Here is a 21798-nt window from a genome sequence, read left to right as displayed (position 1 = left end):
CAAGAGGTAGAGTAGTTATTGTCTTCCAAGGTGTCGGGTAGATGCTTCCAGGAATCAAGGTATAATTTCGATCATAAGAATGAGCTAATGATTTTCATCTTACATCTAATTTGGTGTACGTACAACGCTGAATCGTGGGTGCCAACAATATATACTGGTGAGGCTAAGGAGAAGGCTCTCGAACATCTATATAGAGCCCTCCTTATTTAATACCGATTATCAAGAGGGTGGAAGGATGTAACGTCGTATTAGTGGGTGTCAGACTGTCACGCATGCACTGGTAAGCACCACAGCTAGGTAACTAATTCACAAAAGTTATATTATATAATAATATAAGCCTATAATACCTAGGTAATAAGGACTCTATCTGAGGATATTAAAATATCCAACTTTTAGAAGGCTCGTCTAATCATTATAGTCACACGGAGGCGTTTGCAAGCTAGGGCTGTTCACGCTTGTATTTAAGCGCCTCTGATTACAATTACACAATCTTTATAGCAAGTTATAAGAAACTATACTTTATTTGAGTATAGTTAATCGTTATTTCCTATCAGAACCATTTCGATCCAACGCGCAAACCACTCGCAAACCATCCATTCGCAATAGAGAACATTGAAGAATACTACCATCATCATGCTCGATCACTTCTCATGGCGGCACGTTCCGGCCCTCTTGACTGCAACCCCCATGTTTCTAGGAGGACTCTTTCATTGTCTTCTTGAACCAAAAGCCGCCCTTCTCACACGGGGTATGGCAGAGTAGGTAGCTCAATCACGCGAGGCTCAGATTGTCTATTACGGACACACGATGAGAACTAGCACACTGGGCCTCTTGGTCTTTGTTTTCTATGCCCAGGGCAATCTTACTGCCGTCGATACAACAATGTCAACTATGGAAATTTATTGTGGTCTTGCTGATGTCTTGACAATTTGGTACAAGGGGAATCGAGGTGTGATTCCTGTACGACTTTTTAGCGTTCTATGTATTGGTGCATGGGGACTCGCTGGTTTGTCGGCTTCTTCTCTTCAAGATTAGCTCTCTATATCATGTAAACAATGGTCAGAGTGGTGTTAAGGGAATTTTGAAGGGGGATTCCTGTACGCATCATGGGCATTATCTTTATTGCTGTACAGGAGCTTACAGTGATTGGCATTGGAGGAACGATATTAGTGGACGGACATAGAACAGACGGTGATACGGTGATACGGAGCGAATTGGATTTGCAGTGGACTATCGGTATCAACGAACGAAATCAGAAAACTATCGGATGTCTTGGGTGGTAGCCGACTGGATAAAAATATACAAGATCAAATTTTAAATACATCCCTGTCACTGTCCCTATTTTCGCCTCGTTCTTATTCACCTATTGTGGTGGTACTTTTCGTTAGTGGTAGTAATTGCTTGTGAGATTTGATCACGCTTCTGCACTGAGAGTTGAAAACAGCGCCCTATTCATGATGCTTCATGTACAGTTAGAGGTTGAAGAAGGATTGTCTGACAATTGCAAGGGCTACTCACGCCACTGTAGCATCCTTTTACTTGGCTTGATCTGACAGAATGTTTCATTGTGTCCAACTCTCGTTTCGCACTCGGCTATACGTTCTGTTCCTTGTTAGTCCTTAAAATATCTTCTCTGAAAATAGCTCTTTGGTTGAAAGTGGTACATAATTTACCAAACTTGCCTGGGCGAGATTAAAACTTGGTCTGATTCACATAACACCCACTTTGCTAGTGGTTGCATACATTGTCCGACAGAGTACATGCAAATTCAGTAGTCATTGAATTCCATGCTCTGATACTGATACAATAACATCATCCAAATGGAGAAATCTTGTATTTGAATCTTATTGGCTCAATTTGGGAAAATATCTGGAGCGCAGAAAAACAACTTGGCAGTTGATTCAGTCAATTGCGCGCCGCTTGAGAACCCGAGCGAGAGAAGTTGATTGTAGTCCATATTGAGCTCAACACGTGTGTCCGCTATTTCATGATTATTTTATTTACGGAGTATAAGAATTAGGAGTTTTCGACTCTTGAACCAAGGTGGGAGAAGTATGCTCTGACTGCTCAAGATACAGTGGAACTAACGATGTTTACTCCAAGATCCGAGTTTCCAGGGCTTGCTCTTTGCTGGGAAATGCTGTGGAAGATTTCCCAAAGGAATTTCCATCCAATTGGAACTGACAAGAGCTTTCGGCATCGAACAGGTATCTATTTGTGTGTCTTGCATTTCTCCAAGTCCAGCATTCAAGAGTGCCGCCGCTGCACGCGCGCTTTACTGGAGATTTCTAGCGGGGTACTTGACAGAGCCTTGCGTTACCACCCCTCAAACTGAATATTGGGACGGAGGGAAAATTGGCTATGTGCGCATTCAATAGTCAGATTAATCGATATCTGTGGACTCTGGAAGATGAGGTAGTGCGTGGCTTAACGGTCAAAGGACAGGCATACGCGTACTCAACAAGCTGGGCATGATTAATTTACGGCCCGCTACCACCCAATCTCATATTATAGAGGTATATATGAAGGCTCTACGAGTGAGCTGGCTAATAATCGCTGCTATCTCGTGCTTTGAATTCTTTTGCATATTTGCAGAAAAGCATGTAGAGTTGCGGAAAAAGGAAGGAAATGAGCTCAAGCTAGCTGGGAAGAAGCCCGAAGATCGTTAATCAAGGAATGAACTATCTGATTCAGGTCGGAAAATCTAAAAAAATTGTTGGTAGCATGACTGAGTACAGTTTGATGGCGATGGAATATGCCCGAACGCTTTTGACTGCAATTTAAAAACCCTGCAATGTACTGGTACTGTTATGATATGGACTTGCAGATTTCAGACCACCATTTGCTAAATGGGCTAGAAAATGAATTACAACCATTTAAAACAACTTACTTGAGCAAGGATTGATTTAATTGTAACTCCCAATGCTTGGATACCCTCATGAGGCGCGTGGTCGCCATATCATGATCGTGGATGGCATGGGTGAACATTGAACACTTACCATACCTAAGTAGTGCTATAAATTTTGCAGGACATTATCTATCTATCTGAGCATTTTTCAAGCTGCACTTGATGGCGGGGCATCTGATTAGCCGAAAACGAGGGCCCCGAGCCCCAGATCGATGTTCAGCGTGACAAGTTCTCACAGACTCTTCTGTGCAGGAATGGCGTCGAAATTGATATGAACCTTGATTCCACATCAAATTTTTGCCCTCGCTGAAAATTAATATAACATAGGTATTATGAGGAATTTAACCAATTCAGATTCTGACGCTTCTGAGAGTGATTCTTCCAGACAAATTGACTAAGGAGCAGACTCTAGTACACGGACAACAATAAGGCACAGCAGCTGCATGTCTCATCTTAACAAATTGTTCGATAGGCAAAAAGTATAACCATCTGTGGATGAGAAAGGAGAGCTTATTCATAAGATTGCCAATCCACAGACAGCATCTGTACAACAACCAGTTTGAAGTGAAAACGCCAATTAATATAAAGTGTAATAAAGTTCTGAGCTTCCTGTATCTGTTGTGATACGAGTGAATTTGCGCACGTGAGCGTACTAACTCACTAACGCACAAGCGTATTGCATATAGCTCTCGCACCTCAAAACCTAGAACAGATAGACACAATACGATGTATTACACTATATCTATTATGAAGACATCATAATGACCACCGAGGTGATACCAATAGTATTTCATGTATTCTAGTCTTATAGAAACATTACGCAAAAGTAACTGAAACAACCACACTCCCACCCTTAAGATCCACAGCCCATCCACCCTTCAAAGCACTCAAACCAGCCACAACCGCACTCCCCACCTTCCCCACCTGCGCTGTCTTCGTGATTCTCAAAATCGTCGAACTTGCAATTGCCATCTCACTCACCGTCTTAACACTCGGCACAATAGTAATCTGCACCGCTCCGTTCTTGTGTGTCACGCTTTCGATAGCCGCGGCATCAACCGTAAACTTAAATCCCAGCTGTGCGATGAATACTTTCCTCCTCACCGCATCTCTCGGCTCTACAGTCCATGAAGAGCTCGAGCCCGAGACTATCCCACCAAAAGCAACAAGACCCAATGCAGCATCATCCACGACGTAGACGCCAGAGCCTAAAGCTAGACCCAAGAAATTGCATCCGTAATCCCCGCTGTAGCCGTCCCAGGCCATGGTATCGGGCCAGGTGTGAAAAGCGGCTGAGGCGAAACCATCGTGGTCGATGTTAGATAATGGTCCGTTTGTTCCGCCATATCCTACTCTGAGCAAATATGTCTGAGAGGGGTTTTGTTCAAAGTGTGATAGCAAGGGAAGAGCATTTAAGCCGGAGCCATAGTGATGACCCATTCTTTCGTATCTCATTAATTTACCTCCGTAGCTTTCGTTCGTTAGCTCATTTCAGCTCTATCTACACGATTTGAAACACGAATGTGTTGAGTGTGATCGACTTACATGAAATCCCAATATCTTCTAGCATTGCCATTCCAGGCCCAATGGCTTACCGTGGGCATGTACCCCAAAATCGAATTAATTGTTTTCGTTACCGTAGTTGTCAAGCCGAAATAGCTAAAAGTACAAAAGAATTAGCGAGAATCGTATATAAATCCCGGATTACTTACTTGGACCAATAATAAACTCCCTCCTGCCCAGTAGAATCCCAAGCCATCTCACTTCCAAAAGGTACAGCCTCACTATTCCACGAATTTGCTCTTGTTTTCATCGCAGCTATAACTGCATTCGCTGCAGTAGAATTACCTTCATTTTGTAGATCTTGCAAAACATATCCCCAAACAGTCTCGCCCATCAACCCTACATTGACGTATCCTGTGTTTGGACCGGTAGCATAGATGATAGTCTCATAAGCTTGATTCAAGTACCATTGCCAGGTCTGCCGAGTGACGAGAGTAGGATAAAACCTAGCAACTCGATAAAGAGCCCAGTAAGCAGCAGTAACATGAACATAGTCGTAGGTCCTTCCGGTATCATACGCGTCCGCTTTGTTCCAACTCCACCAATTGCCCCAATTTATCGAGGATAGATAATTGTAAGAAACAGCACCAGGCTGGTAGTAAAAAACGCTTTTCTTGACGCTATAGTTAGGGTTTTGGAGATTCCCCCATAATGTTTGGGTAGCAAATTGTTCCAATTTTGTCACCTCAGCTGCGTTGGGTGAAATTGCCTGCTTCATCGTTGCAGAAAGCCAAGATCCAGCTCCTCCTTCATCACTCAACCCGGAGATCCAGACTCTCGGATCTTGAAGAACCTGAGCATTGACTGAGCGATCATATGATATAACAGATGGTGCTCTACCGAAGGGATCACTGGTATTTGAAAGCCATTGTTTCGTTGTTAGAAATGTGCCCAGCGTAGATACAGCTGAGGGTGCTGAAAGGGTGATGACATAGTTCACCGTTTGTACAAGTCCATCAGTATATTTAATTGTCACTCGCACTCTTCCGAATGCAGAGGGGCTGGGAGTGAGGTTATACTTATTAGCTGTCGTAGCAGTAAATGTGAAGGCTCCGGCAGGAGTTGATGTGATGGAAGAGACAGGTGAATTGTGTTGCAAAAATAACTGAGCTGTAAGATCCTGTTGAGCGTCAGAAACACTTCTGGGCACAAATTAATGCAATGTAATAATAGGGAACGGAGTTCCGTTAGGGACGTTTCGAATGTACAAATTAAATAAGCCATGCAAAAAGATTGTTATGAGAGTAAGTGTAGAAACTTTTCGCTTACCTGGGGAATGATGTATCCCGGTACGCCAATAGCAATAGGAGTTCCTGTGTTTGCTACAGTGGTTTCGATATTGCTGATACTACTCGAAGCAGAAAACCTCAATCCCTTGGTAATCGATTGGCCTGCCGTGAGCACTACTGATGTACCAGGATTCCAAGGACTCGTTCCATTCCATTCATTCTGGGTATATGCTAAGGTATAAGTCTCCCAAGAATAGAACCCTTCAAAAGTTTGGCTTTGATAGTAGAGTGCGGTGTTCGTGTCTTCTTCCAGAAACCGCCATCCTTCGAGGGGTGTATGTCCCAGTGGTGTCACTACAAGTGCTGGACCCGTTCCAGACAATGGAGTTACGCGGAGATAGCCACCATCAAGGCCAATGTTTGGATCTACAAGGGAGCACAATTGCTGAGTAGCTACTGCTGTTCTACCTGTGAAGATACTATTGAACTCGATAGGGAATCCGAGTGCTCCAATTTCAATACTGGTATTACTTTTGTTGATTATAGTAAAATTGAGATTGACATCTGCTCCAGTAACGGACCAAGCTCTCGTGATGTCCAAAGGGATTCTTGATGGTAAGGTTGGTGCGAGATTTGCGGAAGTGGCACCAGTGGAAGTCACCGCATTTCTAGCTACAGCGGAATCGACACTGATCCATGAATTGGTTCCAACAGCTCGATACCTGAGTGTTATATCACCAACATGATAATTTCCGTTTGCATTTCTCTGTGAAAGAAGATCGAAAGGAGAGAAATCGAATGTTGTCAAGGACTTTGGGACCAAAGATGCAAGTGTCTGACTCGTAGAATTGAGTCTGGCATTCAGGCTACCAGAGTTTAGGGAAAGATATTGACTAGAGACTGCCGTGAAAAGAATAGTGGATAATCCAATGATCCTGTGGAGAACAAACATGATTTGAGTCGTGTCAAAGTCTTGAACGATGCGTTGAGACCATCAACATAACCTTTATTAGAGCGGAGCTCATAATGATAGCAACAACAAAGGGCTTTTATATCAAATCATAGGCATTGTGAAGAGACCCACTACGACATTACATTGCTTCTTCAAGACCACTTAAGCACGTTGATCCTAACACTGTAGTTGGAGCGCAAATAAAATGTCAACCATGGGAATTTAGCCTGTGTAAATACGAATGGACGATTATAAAAGTGGATCCTAGTTTAGAATGACACTGCCAACTCTAACTTTAATGTGGTGTGAAGTCTCGTCATTGTAGGGAATTCGATAAATGAAGAGCAATGACCTAGACATGGAAGATGAATCCTCCTTCCAGGCTATTTACAGGTGAAGAATTGTAGAGCCCTAGTGACATAACAATATCGCAAAAGGCCAATCAGGATAGAGTAGATTGAAGTCATTCCATACCCCGCAGCTTCCACCTACCTTGTTTAGCGATCTGCAAAAACTTAAACGTTATCGGCAGTCAACCTCGTGATAGCTGTTCGCGACTTGAGAAATTGCCGGCGAAACCGATGCACTGGCGCAAGTTCCGCGATTTTGCTAACTATACAAATTCCAGACTAGAACCAAGATGCACCGCTGGATACATGCTGATGAGAACAACACAAATTGCGCAGACTGCTACAACTGAAGGCCAAACTACTCTCTTTCTGCTTGACTTGGTGATATTATCGTGAGATTTGTGCATCCTAGGATAATCGAAGGATATTTCGCTAAAATAAGCTGAAAAGTGGGCTTGAATGGTGATTGATCGTTCTTGTCGCATTTTGGGGCAATGCTGGTACATATTGGAATGTAGATTTGCTTTCACGAAACAGTGCGCCTGGGGAGCGGAGTGGATTATATACTGCGTGGGATTGCTTACTAGGTTGTGAAAAGATTGGTGAAGAGAAGTAATATCAAGAAGAACTGGTCACTTTGCATACGTGGAAATGTCAAGTATACGATCGATGTTTTATTCTGAGAGCCCGTGGTGTGGCCAAAATTCACGTAAGCATGGCCATGCACGTGCCCTCACCATAAAAATACTGACTAAGTCACGACTTGGCCACAGACGGACGCGAAGCGGATGCGAAATCCAAGACACAAGTACAGACACAACATTCCGGATACCACGAGATTGTAGTCGGCAATCAATTATGGCACACAGAAACTATCAGACTAAACCCACTCTGTTTTCCAACTCCACGAGGTGGCCTATGCGAGCTAATGCTGCGGTCTGATGGCGGGGTGAGTCGCGCTCCGCGGATATCAACCTTAATCCAACCTCCTTGCTCCGGCTACTGTAGTCAATTTGAAGCCGCACTTCTGCTAAACTGTATTTCTGTGACCAAATTTGGACGGATTTGGATTGTCAGTCTTTGAATCTCCTCGAAAACTCATGTATAGTAGGTTGACATTGGGGACAAGGCAGGGAGATTCTGAGGAGGCTGTTGTGTAGCTTGAAGCTAGAAGGTAGTGCTTCCAAAAGTTTTAAAGAATCCATTATAACATTGTTCGCCTCAGTCTAGTTGCTGGCGTCTTTTCTTCGTACATTTATATCTTCTGATGCAATAGCAATAATAAGACAAAAATTATTATCGTCATCTTCGTCACGTATCTGACGAAGCTGTCTATGATTACTGAATTTGGCACCTGTCTCGAACTCAATATCGGAACCTCGAGCCATTTGATGCGATACAATAGAAACTTTCTTTCTATATATTTCTCAGAAACATTCTCCGCTTGTTGAGAAACGCGTCAATCGAGAAGCTAATCATGCCAGCACTTCAGTGTACCAGTCAAGAGTGTCACACCCATATCTCACTAAACCCCGACGTACATGGATTTCTCTTTCCCCTTGTTTTGGAGTGGTGATTTTTCTGTCTTGGATTATTTGAGGCTTGATTTTTACAAGCTAAACGGTCATATCAGTGACTGATCCTTGCCCTGGAAGAAGTTAAGAGCGGAAATGTAAGGTAAGAAGCGAAAGCGTGGATGTACATCTAGGTTGAAAAGTCAAAAGATAATCAATTTTAGGGTGTATATGGAGAGATAATGAACTTGACTAGATACTGGTATGCATCAGTCATGTCGCAAGCCAAGTTGGTACGTATACAATGGTGGAATCAACCAGATGTAAATTTTGACGCAAGTGATTTTGCCAACGATGCACGATAACGCGGTCATGAAATCCTCCCATAATCCACATATTCAATATTGATGATACATTTTACAATCAAATAAACTCCATCTCCGATCAAGTCATAGCCACTGCTCTATTGCATTGAAATTGCAACTCATCTGCTCCTTCCATGTCATCCAGTCGAATCCGCATCCAGTCATTGTTAGTTCTTCTGCAGATGGATGATCTGCATCGCAAGATTCAACACTAGGTATTGGGATATCGTAATCTGGTAAATCACTGTTAAACTGTCCTTGAGGCGAAGAGGTTGACGCGATCCCCTTGTTGTATAGAACCAAATCTGGAGATATGGATATGGTATCATTGATACCATCCGGATAAGTTGATACAAGCCCAGGCGAACCGTTGGTCGGGTCGAATGGTACTCTCATATTCACCAAAAGATCTATGTGTGCCCAATGAGATGAAGATTCCGTTTGACTAGAAGGCAGTTTGAAACATGACCCCCGATTTGTCAAAGGAGGGTTGTTTAAAGAGAGCAAAGAGACTGATCTACTCGTTGAATGCTGTGGGCATATGATGGGAGTACCGGGAAGGTGGTCTATTCCTTGTAAGATACAGACAAATATTCCTAAAGCTTAAATTGTATACATACCGTTGAAGACTTCAGTAATGCGGGTCGGTGCATAAGGTATGGGGACATGTGACCTCTGATGGCTCTGCCGAGAGCATTTGTGCGCGCAAATCCGCATATACCATCTAAGGCAGTATTGACACTGTCTTCTTCCCTTGCTTATATCCGCATGATATCTCGTATTATGTTGTACGAGATTCTTTACTGGGTGATTGCAGAGCGAGCATCTCTCTAGTTCTTTGTGCACAGTCCTAGAATGAATATTGAGGTTGTGCTTCGCTGTGAATGACTTGGAAAATTTATCACCGTTGAATGAAGAGGCTTTTGGATTGACTGGAGTTGGGTTTTCCATGATGATCGTGAATCAGAGGTGTTGCAAGTGTAATTGATCATAAAAATGTTGGGCTATCTTATTGTACCAGAAGTAACAGTGAAGCTGATAATCTGGAAAGAGCATCTATCACCACTTAAATGATATTTGGACATCTAATATGCCATAAGACAGCGAGTTCCAAGTCAGCAAACACCTCTCGATAACCAAAGCCTCTGCATTACTCGTGGACCCGAGCCCGTCTACTGCAAGTTCCCATCTCGCAGTCTTAATTCCTAGTACTCTAGCGGATTCAAATTGAGCTTTGATGGTACAAAACATGTTCAGCTCAACGGAATCGAGCATGATTGAGGCCACAGTGGAGATGAAGTCAGTTGCTTGCTTTTTTTGTTCGAAGATTACCATCACGCATAAAGACACGACGGAAAGATTTAGTTGCTTGAGCGGATACACAGAGAACAAACTGATCAATTATGGCTTAGCGTGGCTCCAAGACCACTCAAAATGCGATCGGACAAGTATCCCGGGATTTTGGGTAAGCTGTGGTTGCAGTTTCATAATACCAAATATCCTACACATAACGTAGGGGTGCAAGCATTCTTTTCCCACAAGCCGCAGCTAATACCACCTTTGTCATTGCTGCATGATGTTTTCGAACATACTCAAATCGGCAAGTACCCGGTCCTTTGGATGAAATGCTTCCCGGATCGATTCCATGGCAAGAACGGTTCGCCGCAACAGTCTTGACATGTCGATACTGTGGCTGCTACAGGTCTTTAATCACATTCGATCTAAACACAAGCAATTTAAATTACAGTGAATGAAAGCCGTTTCCAATACCGTAAGGGTGAGTCTGTATCTTCCGCGGAGATTTTAAACCACGCCTTGCCGAAGGGACGCTGCAGCTATGTGCCGCATTCTCTCAAGGACGACTGAAAAAAACCAGTGGGTCGATTCAAGTAAACGCAAAAACAAGATGGAACTCAAGACAAAAAAGAGAGATGCGACGCATTCAGATTCATCAATATACAATGGGCTTGGGAACAGTTTTGGCCCGTACAACTGTAAGAGATTTGATGAATTTATGGTGTTGGTAGTCAGTAAAATCATAGGTATGTAGAATCAAGAAGTCATCAATGGAATTAAAGCACTCATGTTCATCAAGGAGTTGGGGACTAGAGTATCTATTGTGGATACATGAACGGTGGTTGTGTGAGAAATAATTGTTATGCGCCAGGGAAAGGATCCCCTCACGCTGCGCCGGCACTTTTGTAACGACTGAGGGGCGGTTTAATGGTGCAGTAGCAGTGAATTCGACGTAAAATTCGTTTGTTGGAACAGGAGTCAGTCCACGGAGATACATGCAAACCACTTACTCTCCATTCTCAAAACATATGACGGAAGGTGTGATGAAAACTCTTTTGCTCTTTTTTTCAAGGCTTCCAGCTGATTTCAAACTAGATACCGGCGTCCACATAACTGTAGCATGGACGATTGGGTGGAAATCAAGTGTTGTGGTGGCTGCAGGTCCATTCTTTTGGATTGTATGTTCGGAACAGAAAAATGCCCAGCTTGGCAGACTATTCAACAAGCCAATCAAAAGAGAGAGGCGTCCGGTAACTGAGTTCTCTGGCTCTTGGGCAAGTTGGGCTACCTGACTCAGAATAAATGTGTGCTACGACATGGCCAGAGAATACTATCATCGATATCAAGACTGTGGACTTACTCATTTACCAAGCTCAGCCTATCCGGATGGAACATCGCAACTTCAGAGAAATTCAGTCAGAGCTAATGCATACCGAAAATCTTCACGTGTCTCTGACCTGAGGTAGGCTAACTGGTAACACGTGACCAACTGATAAAATACTATCAATGGATTGTGAAAAACCTGGTTGGACGCACTCTAGTTGTTGCTACTTGCTCTTCCAATTAGTTATTTCCATTTTGGCCTGTAGCTCTGGACGGATTTTGTCAAATCTGCATGATTAGCATGGATGGCTCTGCGATCTACCAAGCCAAAAACTGTGACCTTCGGTTATCACATTATTTCATCAGACGTGTAAGCCAAAAACGGGTTGGTGCAGACTAATGAAGAACTATTAGTGGCCGAATTAATGAGTTAGGGTACAGAGCTACCATATAGTCAGTCGATTAGAGGCACATTAAACCTGTTGTGTGACAAGAGGTGCCAAATTTGGGAGAATTTTACCTCGCTATAGGCACCCAAAACATTCACATGTAGAGCTTTCATGTGAGATTAATCATGAAACGATAATGCTCGACTCTTTTGCTTCGCATATTAAGATTGAAGGAGTATCGCCGTCTTTGATTATCTCCCATGGTAGACGCAAAAACAAGAGTAGACATGGTGTTTAATGGTATTGATTGGAGTGTGTGATAAAAAAAGAATCAAGAGTAGATACCTCGCACCAGATTTCAAGGGGTTTCAAGATGTAATAATACCTGATGAGATGAACCGGAGATTTGAATCGAGGGGAGTAGAGCAACATCTAAATTGAGATCGCAATTGGTGATTGAGATAGTGGCAAGCATCTTCATCTATTGTCGTAAGAAAAATTAGAAGGGGTTGCTCGATGAAGAAAGGATAGATTTAGATGCAGTTTTAAATATGCTATGTGGTCTAAAACGAAGTGTTCCAACATCCATTACCCTTGCTAGGATGTCAGCATCCTCGAAGAGGGCTGATCTATGTTCCCAGTCCTGCATCTCCAAGTATGATTCTCCATATCGCTCTCAAGTTATTGGTAGACTCAGAAGTGGAAAGTTCTGCGTTAGGTTACCACTAAGTCAGCAACAGGGTCTGTAGAGACGTGTGGCATAGTTGCCTCGTAGAAAGAACGCGAATTATGCGCGTAGGCAGGTGACCAAGCAAGGATCTCGTGTAACCAATGCAAAGGATATCTAATATATCGAGGCAAGATGCAGGAATGAATGCGCATAGATATCAGACGAGCAGGTGCAACTCCATGATCCAATCACTCATTGGTGCCACCCCATGTATATATCCATGGTCCTATCCACGCGCTTTCTGTGAGTAGATAAAAATTTAAATTCTCAAAATTTAAATTTTCAAGGTAATAATCAGAATTTTGACGCTAAAACTTTTTGGATACAATCCTCCTTCGCAGAGCAGATAGGTAGCTCTTCAAGATGGAAATAGTAATGAAATAGATGACTCTTTCAGCTCAGAGGAGTAACAAGATGCCAAGTATAAGAAGCCTGCTGAATAAGACAACGAGAAAAGTCTGGGGCTGCGGCATAGTGCCACAACATTGAACTTCGATATCGAACTTGGAACTGATAGATCACTCCACAAATCATACCAGAAATGCCGCTTCATATTGGCAAGAATAAACACACTTCTTCAAAGCTGGAGTTGCAGGGGACTACCCTATATCCAAATTTCGTTCCTGCCGAAGGCGTATATGTCGAGTGACAAAATACTGACGCTTGATACTGTATTTGTAGAAATTTTCAGCAAGCACTCTGAATATACGTAGTTCGGTAGGTGATAACAGATAATCCTTTGATCTTGCGTGACTATTCATCCATCAACAGAGTCTCGCAGCGTGCTCGAGTGTACATTAGCCTTGGGTAGCGAACTTCGTGCTGCAGGATACAATCCACTGCAAGAGTTTATCTTTGAGATCTACATTTGTTTCTCATTATGCTAGAAACTTGTTTTGAAGAAGCTTGTCTTGTTAGGTGCTCTTTCGGGACCCTTTTACTTCACTCTTTTCTACACTGAACTCTTTGCGGGTGTGCTGAGGCCAATCAAGTGGCTTATCCCCTGCTTGTTTCGATACAGAGTTGTAAGAATATAGGCCTTCGCTTTGAGCTGATGCGAGCTCATTTCTCATGCAGGACAGAATGGGTTAGTTGTGTTTGAGAGGAAAGATTGAAGATGGCAAGTCATCTTGTTATCTGCGCCTCGAACTTTTGTCCTCTGGTGAAGCTAGCATAGCTATACTTCATGGCTAAATCTAACTAGACCCAATGTCGAAGACGAGTTTCTTCGGTGGGATCAGCTGCGAGGATTCTTTAGCCTAAGTCACTTTTCCTCCATATTGTTTGATATACTCTCTCTTACCTTTATGTTGAAGGCGTATCCCATGGAGCAGAAACTAGGGTTCCGCAAATGAGGATGAGATGCTGAGTTCTCTGGTAAGCGTTCAACGGCCCCAAAGAACACAGCGAAGTAAAATTTCTAAAGAGATGTTGATCAAGTTAATGAGAGGGAATTTTTGAAGCTTTTACTCGAGAGAAGACAACTGATAGAGAAAATAAAAACTCATATTTTCAGCTGAAAGACGGGAATAGAGAAAGGCGAAGCTTGATAGTTGCCTCTGTCTATCGTCGTAATTTCCAAGAAATTAACGCGTTTCAATATCTTCAGTGCCGTGGCTCCAAAGCGGTTCCAATTGCCAGAGGAATCCCTTCATTATCGTGATGCGTTTGCTTCAATGTCAAAGTGTATTTTCATTTACTGTTTCAGGAAATCTCCAAGCCAAGACTCATTTTGTATTGCAAGAACGATGTTGATGGTTGCTAAACAGAAACGCACAGGAACTTTCAGTGGTCAACCTTCGAGCCCCATGCCGGAAGTAAATTCTTGAGAGTCATTTCAAGTATCGATTTACCTTTAACCATTGATCATTATAGTTGATGATATGTCAAGCATAAGTTCGGAGATCGATCATCATGAATTCGCTGGCTAATGCTATAGCAAAGTTGATCTTTAGATTACTAGCAGTTATATGGTGTCTTTTGGGTCGAAAAGTAACAAAACTTGACTTTTTAGATGTAGATCGTTAGGTTTAAATGCACATCACACAATTTTATAATCGTATTATTGCATCACTGAACAATTACATAGTAAAATTTTCTAAAGAGATAGAATTTCAAAGAACAATTAGGTTATTGCATAATTGTACAACAGAAACCTAAACCTAGCAATCTATTTTTAAATTTGGCAATTTATGCTCAGAATTAGCAATCTGTACTGAAAATTTGAGGCTTGTCACTTTTCGTCCCAAAAAGACGACATAAGTTGTCAAGCAAGCAAAAAAAGCTCAACAATATTAGCTATTGGTAAGTTTGAGTTAGACGCATGGCTGATGATCCCCCATCCAATCCCTTCATACTGACGCCTTGTCTAGGCTGATCTAAATATTATGTATCATATTGCTCCCTCTGGTGAGATTATAAGGACTTTTCTATTACTAATTTCATCATGATTTACACAAACTCACGCAGATTCACATTTCGTTCAACTCAATTATCATCTCAAAATCCTTCGGAACTTATATTTTTGTGTTTATAGATAATCCTGCAATGAATAGTAGTACCTTTCTTTCATAAACCAACTCAGTAATCTCGTGGTTAATCAAAAATGGAGTATCTAATCGGTGGGGATTTCTCATCGTTATGAATGGGTGTACATTATTTGCATGCATGCCTGATCAAACATTAATGCATCACCGTTACGTGTTTTTCCCCTTTGTAACATACTGTTTGTGGTCAAGTTGTGATAAAGCTATGGTAAAGTTACAAAGTTAGCATCTCACAAGATTGCGAGTCATCTCTTGAAACGCCTTGATGACCTGTAAGATTTCTTCCCAGTCATACAACTGCTCGCATCTGTCGGATACTGCATTCAATTAATAAGCAAGTCTTTAATACCGGAAGATTGTTGAATGATTACACAGCACGCTTAGAGGACAGTACATATGTGAATTGCAAAGATTGGGAATGTAATAGATTTCTGTGTAGCTAGAATAGATTTGATACTGGTGCCTGCTTTGGGTTTCGTAGTGAATATTCTATCTCTCAAAAACATTTGCTTTTCTAGAAAATATTGGAGCAATGTCATCCTCGGTTCAATATTCTCCGACTTGCTGTACCAAATCACCCCACCAAGCGATATAAACCCAGTGGATGACTAGCCATGAAAGGAATAATCGGCCCATATGCATACGGGATGGGCTTTGGCAAGGCAGCTTTCTGAAAGAACTCTCCTCAATGTTACTTGACATGATGCTTTTTCTTCCATACCAGCAAATGGCAGCTATATTTCGTGTCATAAGAATGCTAAGACGGTTAAGGTTTAGCTGTTGATAGGCGAGCCCCTGTAAAAAGGTAAGTGCCAAATTCGCGCACCCGGATTAATGTGCCGAACGAATGTTTTCTGAACCAGAAACACGAAGTGAACGTATGCCTGCCAGAACAATGATTTTCTTTTCTTGTAAGCTATTCAAGCATAAGTGTAAACAGAAGTTGCAATCACGACGGAGCTCCATGGATTCGATAGCTACATGCATGTATTTGGTCCACTCGAGGAAGCGTGCTGTGTCTAGAAACATAAAGTTGTAGTATGATCAGCCCTAACCTTAATCTTTTCGTCGAGGTATACATCATGGGATCATACAGATGACAACGTATTAGCGGGTGAGGCGCTAGCGTTTCTTTGTATTCTTTCCCTCTTTCCCTCTATGTTCCCCTACGATCAACAAACTATGTATTTTGTACTGGATAATATGACTTCAATTTGAGCAGTGAGTGTGATATGCATCAATTCCTTTTGACACTCCAGTCACACTCGTACGACATGGCTATGCCTGAATCAGCTTCTCTATTTGCCGTTATAAAACGAAGAAGCTAGGAGAGTTCGTCGAGTGCGATAGTATAAATCTAATCTTAAAGCATCCAAGATTATACAGCGAATGGCAGTAAAGACTTGACTTCATTTGCTACTGTTACATGTGCCAATGTATATCAGATGTATGATCTCGTCTTGCACGTTTGTCTTAATCAACCAATATTAAAACGAGAACCGCCCTAGTTCAAGAAAGAAGAACAATTTAGTTCTTCCTTTTTCCATGGTCTAAGGCCCTCTTCCATATCAATCCCCATCAATCCATTATATCTACACAATTTGCACCTCTTTATCTCCTCGTGAATTGACCACTCGTCCAATTAGTCACGTCACCAAGAAACTCTATCTCCAGATGAAGCCCTAGCAACTAACTTTCGGTAGAAATAGGGACTTGTCATTGATGATGTAATCACCATGTACGAAAACTCACGGACTTATACAGCTTCAGTGTGAGTAAAATGATGCATTCCGTCTCTTCCCTACCTCCCTCTATTTCCTTTTCCCTTTCTCCTCCCTTCTCCTCCTTACACTCCACTTGCTGCCAGTCTCTTATGAACAATAATAAATCACTGCACCAATTCTATAATTGAGACATTCAATGAATTCGCACTGGCGTGATCAAGAGGCTCAAGCAATTACTCTAGTATTGTGAAGAATTGCGGGGTTCTAGAATCACAATTTGTAAAATATATCAAGATAGCAGCAGGAAGCATAATGAAATTTGCTGGTTTGTGGAAGAGCATGAATTCAAGTTTAATTATTTCTCCTGACTTGCATGCTACTAATTTTCTCTAACAACAAAGTTGGGAATCATTGAATAATCCATTGTTCAGATGCGCCAACCCTAGCCAAACACCAATATTGTATCTCCAGACCCTGAACTCTTCGGAGTCATCATGCCTCTCTGTAGTATCTCCTCCGCTGCATGTTCCCCTTGTCTATCTTTCCTCCATGTGATTCTCGTCCCCTCTTTTTTTCACTGATCCCGTGATTTTTGTGTTTCATTTAAATATCTCGAAAGCCTCTCAACTCGAAACCTCGACAGTGAACAAAATAGATGACGCCGAACAAAAAGTCAATCCCCTCGATATTACTGCCGCAATCGCCAGCACAGCTTCTGCCCTATTTCTTATTCTTGATAAAACCTTGGCTGAAGGGCTTGCGATTCGGCTTGATCTTACTTCCTGCCCGACCTTGTAACCATGATTCCTTTAATGAGCGTGCTTGATTTGACGCTTTAGGAGGTAGACGTGAATTTCGATCTTCCGCAACTCTAAACGTAGTTGAGCCAACCCTCTTATCTTTCGGTTTCTTCTCCAGAAGGCGACGTAGCTTATCTGGCTTGACGGATCTTGTGGGTAGGCTCGAATGGAGACGGCCGGGTTTTGGGCTATCAATGTCATCATCTTCTAGAAATTCGGCCGGCAGAAGATCTGGAAGTGGAGCTTGCCCTGGTATTGCGAAAGTTCTGTTTATTTCTTCAATGTCGTCCTCGGAGTCCAGTCGTCCATCTGCCGTTCCTTCTCCCTCTAGGGTATTTGATTCCTCATCCATGTCGATATCTCTGTTTTCGGTGGTTGGTGTGATCTCGACCTTCGATTTCTGAGCGGGAGGTAACATTTCGTCTTGTCCGGATGCAACGTCTAACTTGCGCTTCTTGTTAGAGATCTCTGCTTGACGTTTAAGATTTGCGGCTTTCTCCTGGCGCTTCTTCTTGGAGGCAGCTTCTTGCCTGGAATCCTCATTAGCAAGTTATTCACGCAGAACCAAAATTGAACGTACTCTTCAATTGCTTTTGTCGCTTCTTTTTCTTTTTCTTTGGCGGATTTCGCAGCCTCATTTGTTGTCACTTCCTCTGGGGCATCGTCATCGCTACTCTCCTCCTCCTCTCCAACTTCAACTCTTTCGGATTTTTCTTCTGTCACTGGCTCAGATTCAGGTTCTGCGCTATCGAATCTCTTGTGCTTCTTCGCGATTGGTGTTGTAACAGTGGTAGTGATTTTCGACAGGGTCGAGACATCTCCATTGGCTTTTGATGTCTTAATTACCTCCTCGTCTGCCTCGATAATTTGCGCATCCTCCGATTCTTCTGCAGAATTGGGTATCTCCTCAATTACTTGTGGTGATTGTATTGGTGTAGCTTCTTCTTCGCTTGCCTGTGCCGACACCTTTTTCGAGTTCCTCGTAGGTCGCGGAGTGGCAGCAACCTCATCATCTTCAAGAGGAAGCGATTTGCGAGGTCGTCCTCTCCTTTTTGGAACCGGAGTACCCTCGTCGATGATCATAGAATCTCCATCTCCGTTTACTGAAGGACTATCTGCCAATTCTCGAGCTCTACCCCGCGTAGTAACCATACTTCTAGTTCTTCTACTTTCGTCGCGCAATTGCTGACTAGGAGTCAATGGATCGTCCGGTTGAAGCTCGTCTTTCGAAGACGTTTTGAAGATTCTGGCGAACATACAGAAAACCTGTAATGGATTGAACTTTAAATAATTGTAAATGGTGTGAGTGGGCCTTGGATGTAGGACAAACCTGTAAAAAAATCTTTGAGATTTCTTTAGTGCCGGAAAGCGCTATGACATTGATATTTTATCGGGTTCACCGCCTTTCTGATAATCGAGGATGACAGGAGAGCATGCACGGCAGACGGTTGTCCCTTGCTTTGTCAAACTTGCGATTTGTATTGATATCAGGCTTTTCATTGATCAATACTTGACACTACATACACGAGTATCAACATGTCGAATCCTCGAGTGATGCTACCTTTCAAATATGGTCTCGGACTATTAAATCAAAGGTCACTGCATACCACTCCAAGGTTATTCGCTGTCAGTGTCAACCCTTCAAGAAAGCAGATATTAGCAAAGAGAAATGCTACTGAGCCAGTGATTGTACGGAAGAGGGTCCCAATCAATACCTCTGATGCTCTTCCACCAATGTTCATTCTTGAAACAGACCATAAAGCTGGAGTTTTAACGGTTGACCCTAATAAAGCCATGGAATTCTTAAAGAACTACCAGAGTTTGCATGGAAATCCTAACCAAGGTTGGGAGACTGGTATTTGCAATAGTATGATGTTCTTTTTTCTTCCCAGCTTATAAATCTTACTGATGTTTCTTAGAGCATGGTATTACGGCATCTGATGTGACTCAATTGTCTATTTCCATGGGAAGATGCCGAGAACAAGCACAAAAACGTCTAGCAAGAGTGTTGTTAGATTCAGCTTCAGCTATGGGAGATCCTGCAGCCACATTAGTGGTTGTGTCAGAAGCTTTTCATAATAATAAGCTCTACACAGCAAGATTTACACCCTTTCTTGAACGGTTAGGTATTTTGGCCAAGAAAGAGGGCAATGTTCAAGCAATGGGACTTCTTGGTCAAATTCTATACAGTCAAGGACGGGAAAAGGAAGCTCGAGGTTGGTTGCAAAAAGCTGTTGCTGGAGAAAAGTCACCAAACTTTCCAGGGGCTGCAGATGCACTCATCGTACTTGGCTTGATTCTAGAGAAGACTGATAGGGCAGCTGCGAAGAAGTTGTTCAGCAAAGCAGCGTTAGATCTGGATCATCCATCAGCATTCTTTTATCTTTCTAAACACGTGGATCCTGAGGAAGAGGACAATAGGATGGTTTATTTACTTAAAGCGGCCGGTGCGGGTATGCCTGAAGCATGTCACAATCTTGGTGCCATTGAATTATCCAAGAACGGTGACCAAGCAGACAAGAAGCCGTCAGAGCGAGATTATGGCTATGCCAAAGAGTGGTTTCAAGTCGCAGCTGAAAGTGGCTTTGGCCTGAGTATGTTGAACATGGCTTCGATATGTAAATCTCAGGGTCAAAATGAGGAGGCTTTGAAATGGTTGGAGCGGGCAGAGGCACTTCCCGAAATCCATGATGAAGCAGTAAAGATGAGATCCAGCTTCAATGCGGATTACGACATACAAGCTTAACTCTAGCAGACAATTAATCGGTGCTTTATAGTCCATGGCTGTTAGCTAGATCTATAAATAATTGCCTCGGCTTTCTTTCGTTTGATTTTTACAAAGAGCATCTGGAAGACTCTACGAGGCGCGAGTTTATAATGTAATTTCGTTACTCCACCGAAAATTGACGTGAGTGTTCAACATCAGCGCAGCCGTTATTCCCAATACGCGGCTAATCAAGCTGATAGCTTTAAATCGGGGCGTTTTCCACGCTCTCTTTCAATGAGTTGGGTATGCGTAGTATAAAACAGCTACATAAACGTCAAGCTAGCAAGTTGACGGCTAAGGCTCATTCTTATCACTGTGGGACTTCCTAGCAAACACATTCCATGCCAAGATTAGTTTTCCTGTCGAGTGTTTGCGAGCAACAAATCGATCTGGAAGAAATTCTGAAACTTTATTACAAAATATAGATATGGTGGCTCAATTTTCGTGGTCACGATAGAGGAAATAGAAAAGAAGGAGATTCAAGCCAATTGAGTCTAACCACTCTGCAGTTTTTCACACACATCCTTGACGCTTCATGTTTTATCGAGTTTTCTGGGATGTGAATAACGCAATCTAGACCAAAGCTAAGTGAACGCACGTTGCAATCACAAAAAGAAACAATGGTATAAACACTAAACTTTTGGGGCTTTAAGATGTGGAAATGAATGAAAATAGTTTATTTGGTGGAATGAAGATATCAATGTCTCAAAAATATGATAACGGTTTTGATCTATCGGACACAGATCTATGAGTCCGTTTTTTCAGTCTGAACTGTATAGCGATTTTGGGCTAAGCCAACTGATAACTCCAGAAATCTCTCACATGGGCGTAAAATGGCGTTCGGTGTAGGAAAGACACTCCAAATTAGCTCGTCAATTTCAAGCTAATTTTACCTGCGAAAAAAATTTCATTAATTGCCTGAATATAAGTCATCTCCGTACCAAAGCCACACCAAAATAGATACCTTGTCGGAGCTGGGCAATATCTATATTTTGGGAATCGCTCTTCTTGTTACTTGACTTGGTTCGTGTTCTCAGAAGCGTCGAGAACGGTATTTAGGGGTATTTTAGGGTACGTAAAAATGAAGTGAATCATGAATAAGAGTTGCTTTCGTTCCGTCACTTCAAGATCTATATAAAAATTAGTTCCAACATTTGTCTTCTCTCCTTTCTCGACAGACAGATACATCAAAGCGGGGCACCCTTTGGCAGACTCGAACCTTAATGATATTTTATAAAAAGACTGTTGGTGTCAGCAGAGAGTAAATTTTGTGCAGGCATCCATCGAAATTTTGGCATAGAGAAGCAGCAGGAATAATCATCGTAGTTACAAGCTTCTCGTT

General features: G+C 42.4%; 3 protein-coding genes across 5 annotated transcripts; 1 reads left to right on the top strand and 2 right to left on the bottom strand.

Annotated features, from left to right (window-relative positions):
- Positions 1-3621: 3621 nt before the first annotated feature.
- BCIN_02g04550 (hypothetical protein) lies at positions 3622-6822 on the bottom strand. 2 transcript variants are annotated; one of them, XM_024691319.1, is made up of 4 exons: positions 5741-6822; positions 4621-5613; positions 4454-4567; positions 3622-4379 (listed from the first exon to the last, which is right to left on the bottom strand). In XM_024691319.1, the coding sequence occupies exons 1-2, from the start codon at positions 6650-6652 to the stop codon at positions 5602-5604; spliced, it is 924 nt and encodes a 307-aa protein (XP_024547089.1). In that variant the 5' UTR covers positions 6653-6822; the 3' UTR covers positions 3622-4379; positions 4454-4567; positions 4621-5601. The 2 variants fall into 2 exon arrangements, with proteins under 2 accessions (XP_024547089.1, XP_024547088.1); XM_024691318.1 differs by having other exon boundaries at positions 4621-5591.
- A 10322-nt stretch (positions 6823-17144) lies between these two features.
- On the bottom strand, positions 17145-19020 carry BCIN_02g04540 (hypothetical protein). Its single transcript, XM_001552872.2, has 2 exons — positions 18270-19020; positions 17145-18219 (listed from the first exon to the last, which is right to left on the bottom strand). Exons 1-2 carry the CDS (start codon positions 18944-18946, stop codon positions 17610-17612), a joined length of 1287 nt encoding a protein of 428 aa, XP_001552922.1. The 5' UTR covers positions 18947-19020; the 3' UTR covers positions 17145-17609.
- A 131-nt stretch (positions 19021-19151) lies between these two features.
- Positions 19152-21144, top strand: BCIN_02g04530 (hypothetical protein; the record flags this gene model as incomplete). 2 transcript variants are annotated; one of them, XM_024691317.1, is made up of 3 exons in its annotated part: positions 19226-19556; positions 19609-20597; positions 20657-21144. In XM_024691317.1, the coding sequence occupies 2 exons, from the start codon at positions 19226-19228 to the stop codon at positions 20433-20435; spliced, it is 1158 nt and encodes a 385-aa protein (XP_024547087.1). In that variant the 3' UTR covers positions 20436-20597; positions 20657-21144. The 2 variants fall into 2 exon arrangements, with proteins under 2 accessions (XP_001552921.1, XP_024547087.1); XM_001552871.2 differs by having other exon boundaries at positions 19152-19556; positions 19609-21144.
- Positions 21145-21798: the final 654 nt, after the last annotated feature.

This window comes from Botrytis cinerea, chromosome 2 (assembly GCF_000143535.2).
Source record: "Botrytis cinerea B05.10 chromosome 2, complete sequence".
In the NCBI taxonomy this organism is placed as follows: domain Eukaryota; kingdom Fungi; phylum Ascomycota; class Leotiomycetes; order Helotiales; family Sclerotiniaceae; genus Botrytis; species Botrytis cinerea.
The sequence above is the reverse complement of the archived record's forward strand: the minus strand, read 5'-3'. Positions and strand labels throughout refer to the sequence as shown.

What these genes read in the sequence shown, in the direction of transcription:
- BCIN_02g04550 (XM_024691318.1), bottom strand. Translation starts at nt 6,652, where the DNA reads ATGTTTGTTCTCCACAGGATCATTGGATTATCCACTATTCTTTTCACG. An exon ending in CGGGATACATCATTCCCCAG is followed by an intron (nt 5,592 to 5,740) that starts GTAAGCGAAAAG and finishes GACGCTCAACAG; the next exon opens with GATCTTACAGCTCAGTTATT. An exon ending in GGAGTTTATTATTGGTCCAA is followed by an intron (nt 4,568 to 4,620) that starts GTAAGTAATCCG and finishes TTGTACTTTTAG; the next exon opens with CTATTTCGGCTTGACAACTA.
- BCIN_02g04540 (XM_001552872.2), bottom strand. Translation starts at nt 18,946, where the DNA reads ATGTTCGCCAGAATCTTCAAAACGTCTTCGAAAGACGAGCTTCAACCG. An exon ending in GCGACAAAAGCAATTGAAGA is followed by an intron (nt 18,220 to 18,269) that starts GTACGTTCAATT and finishes TGAGGATTCCAG; the next exon opens with GCAAGAAGCTGCCTCCAAGA.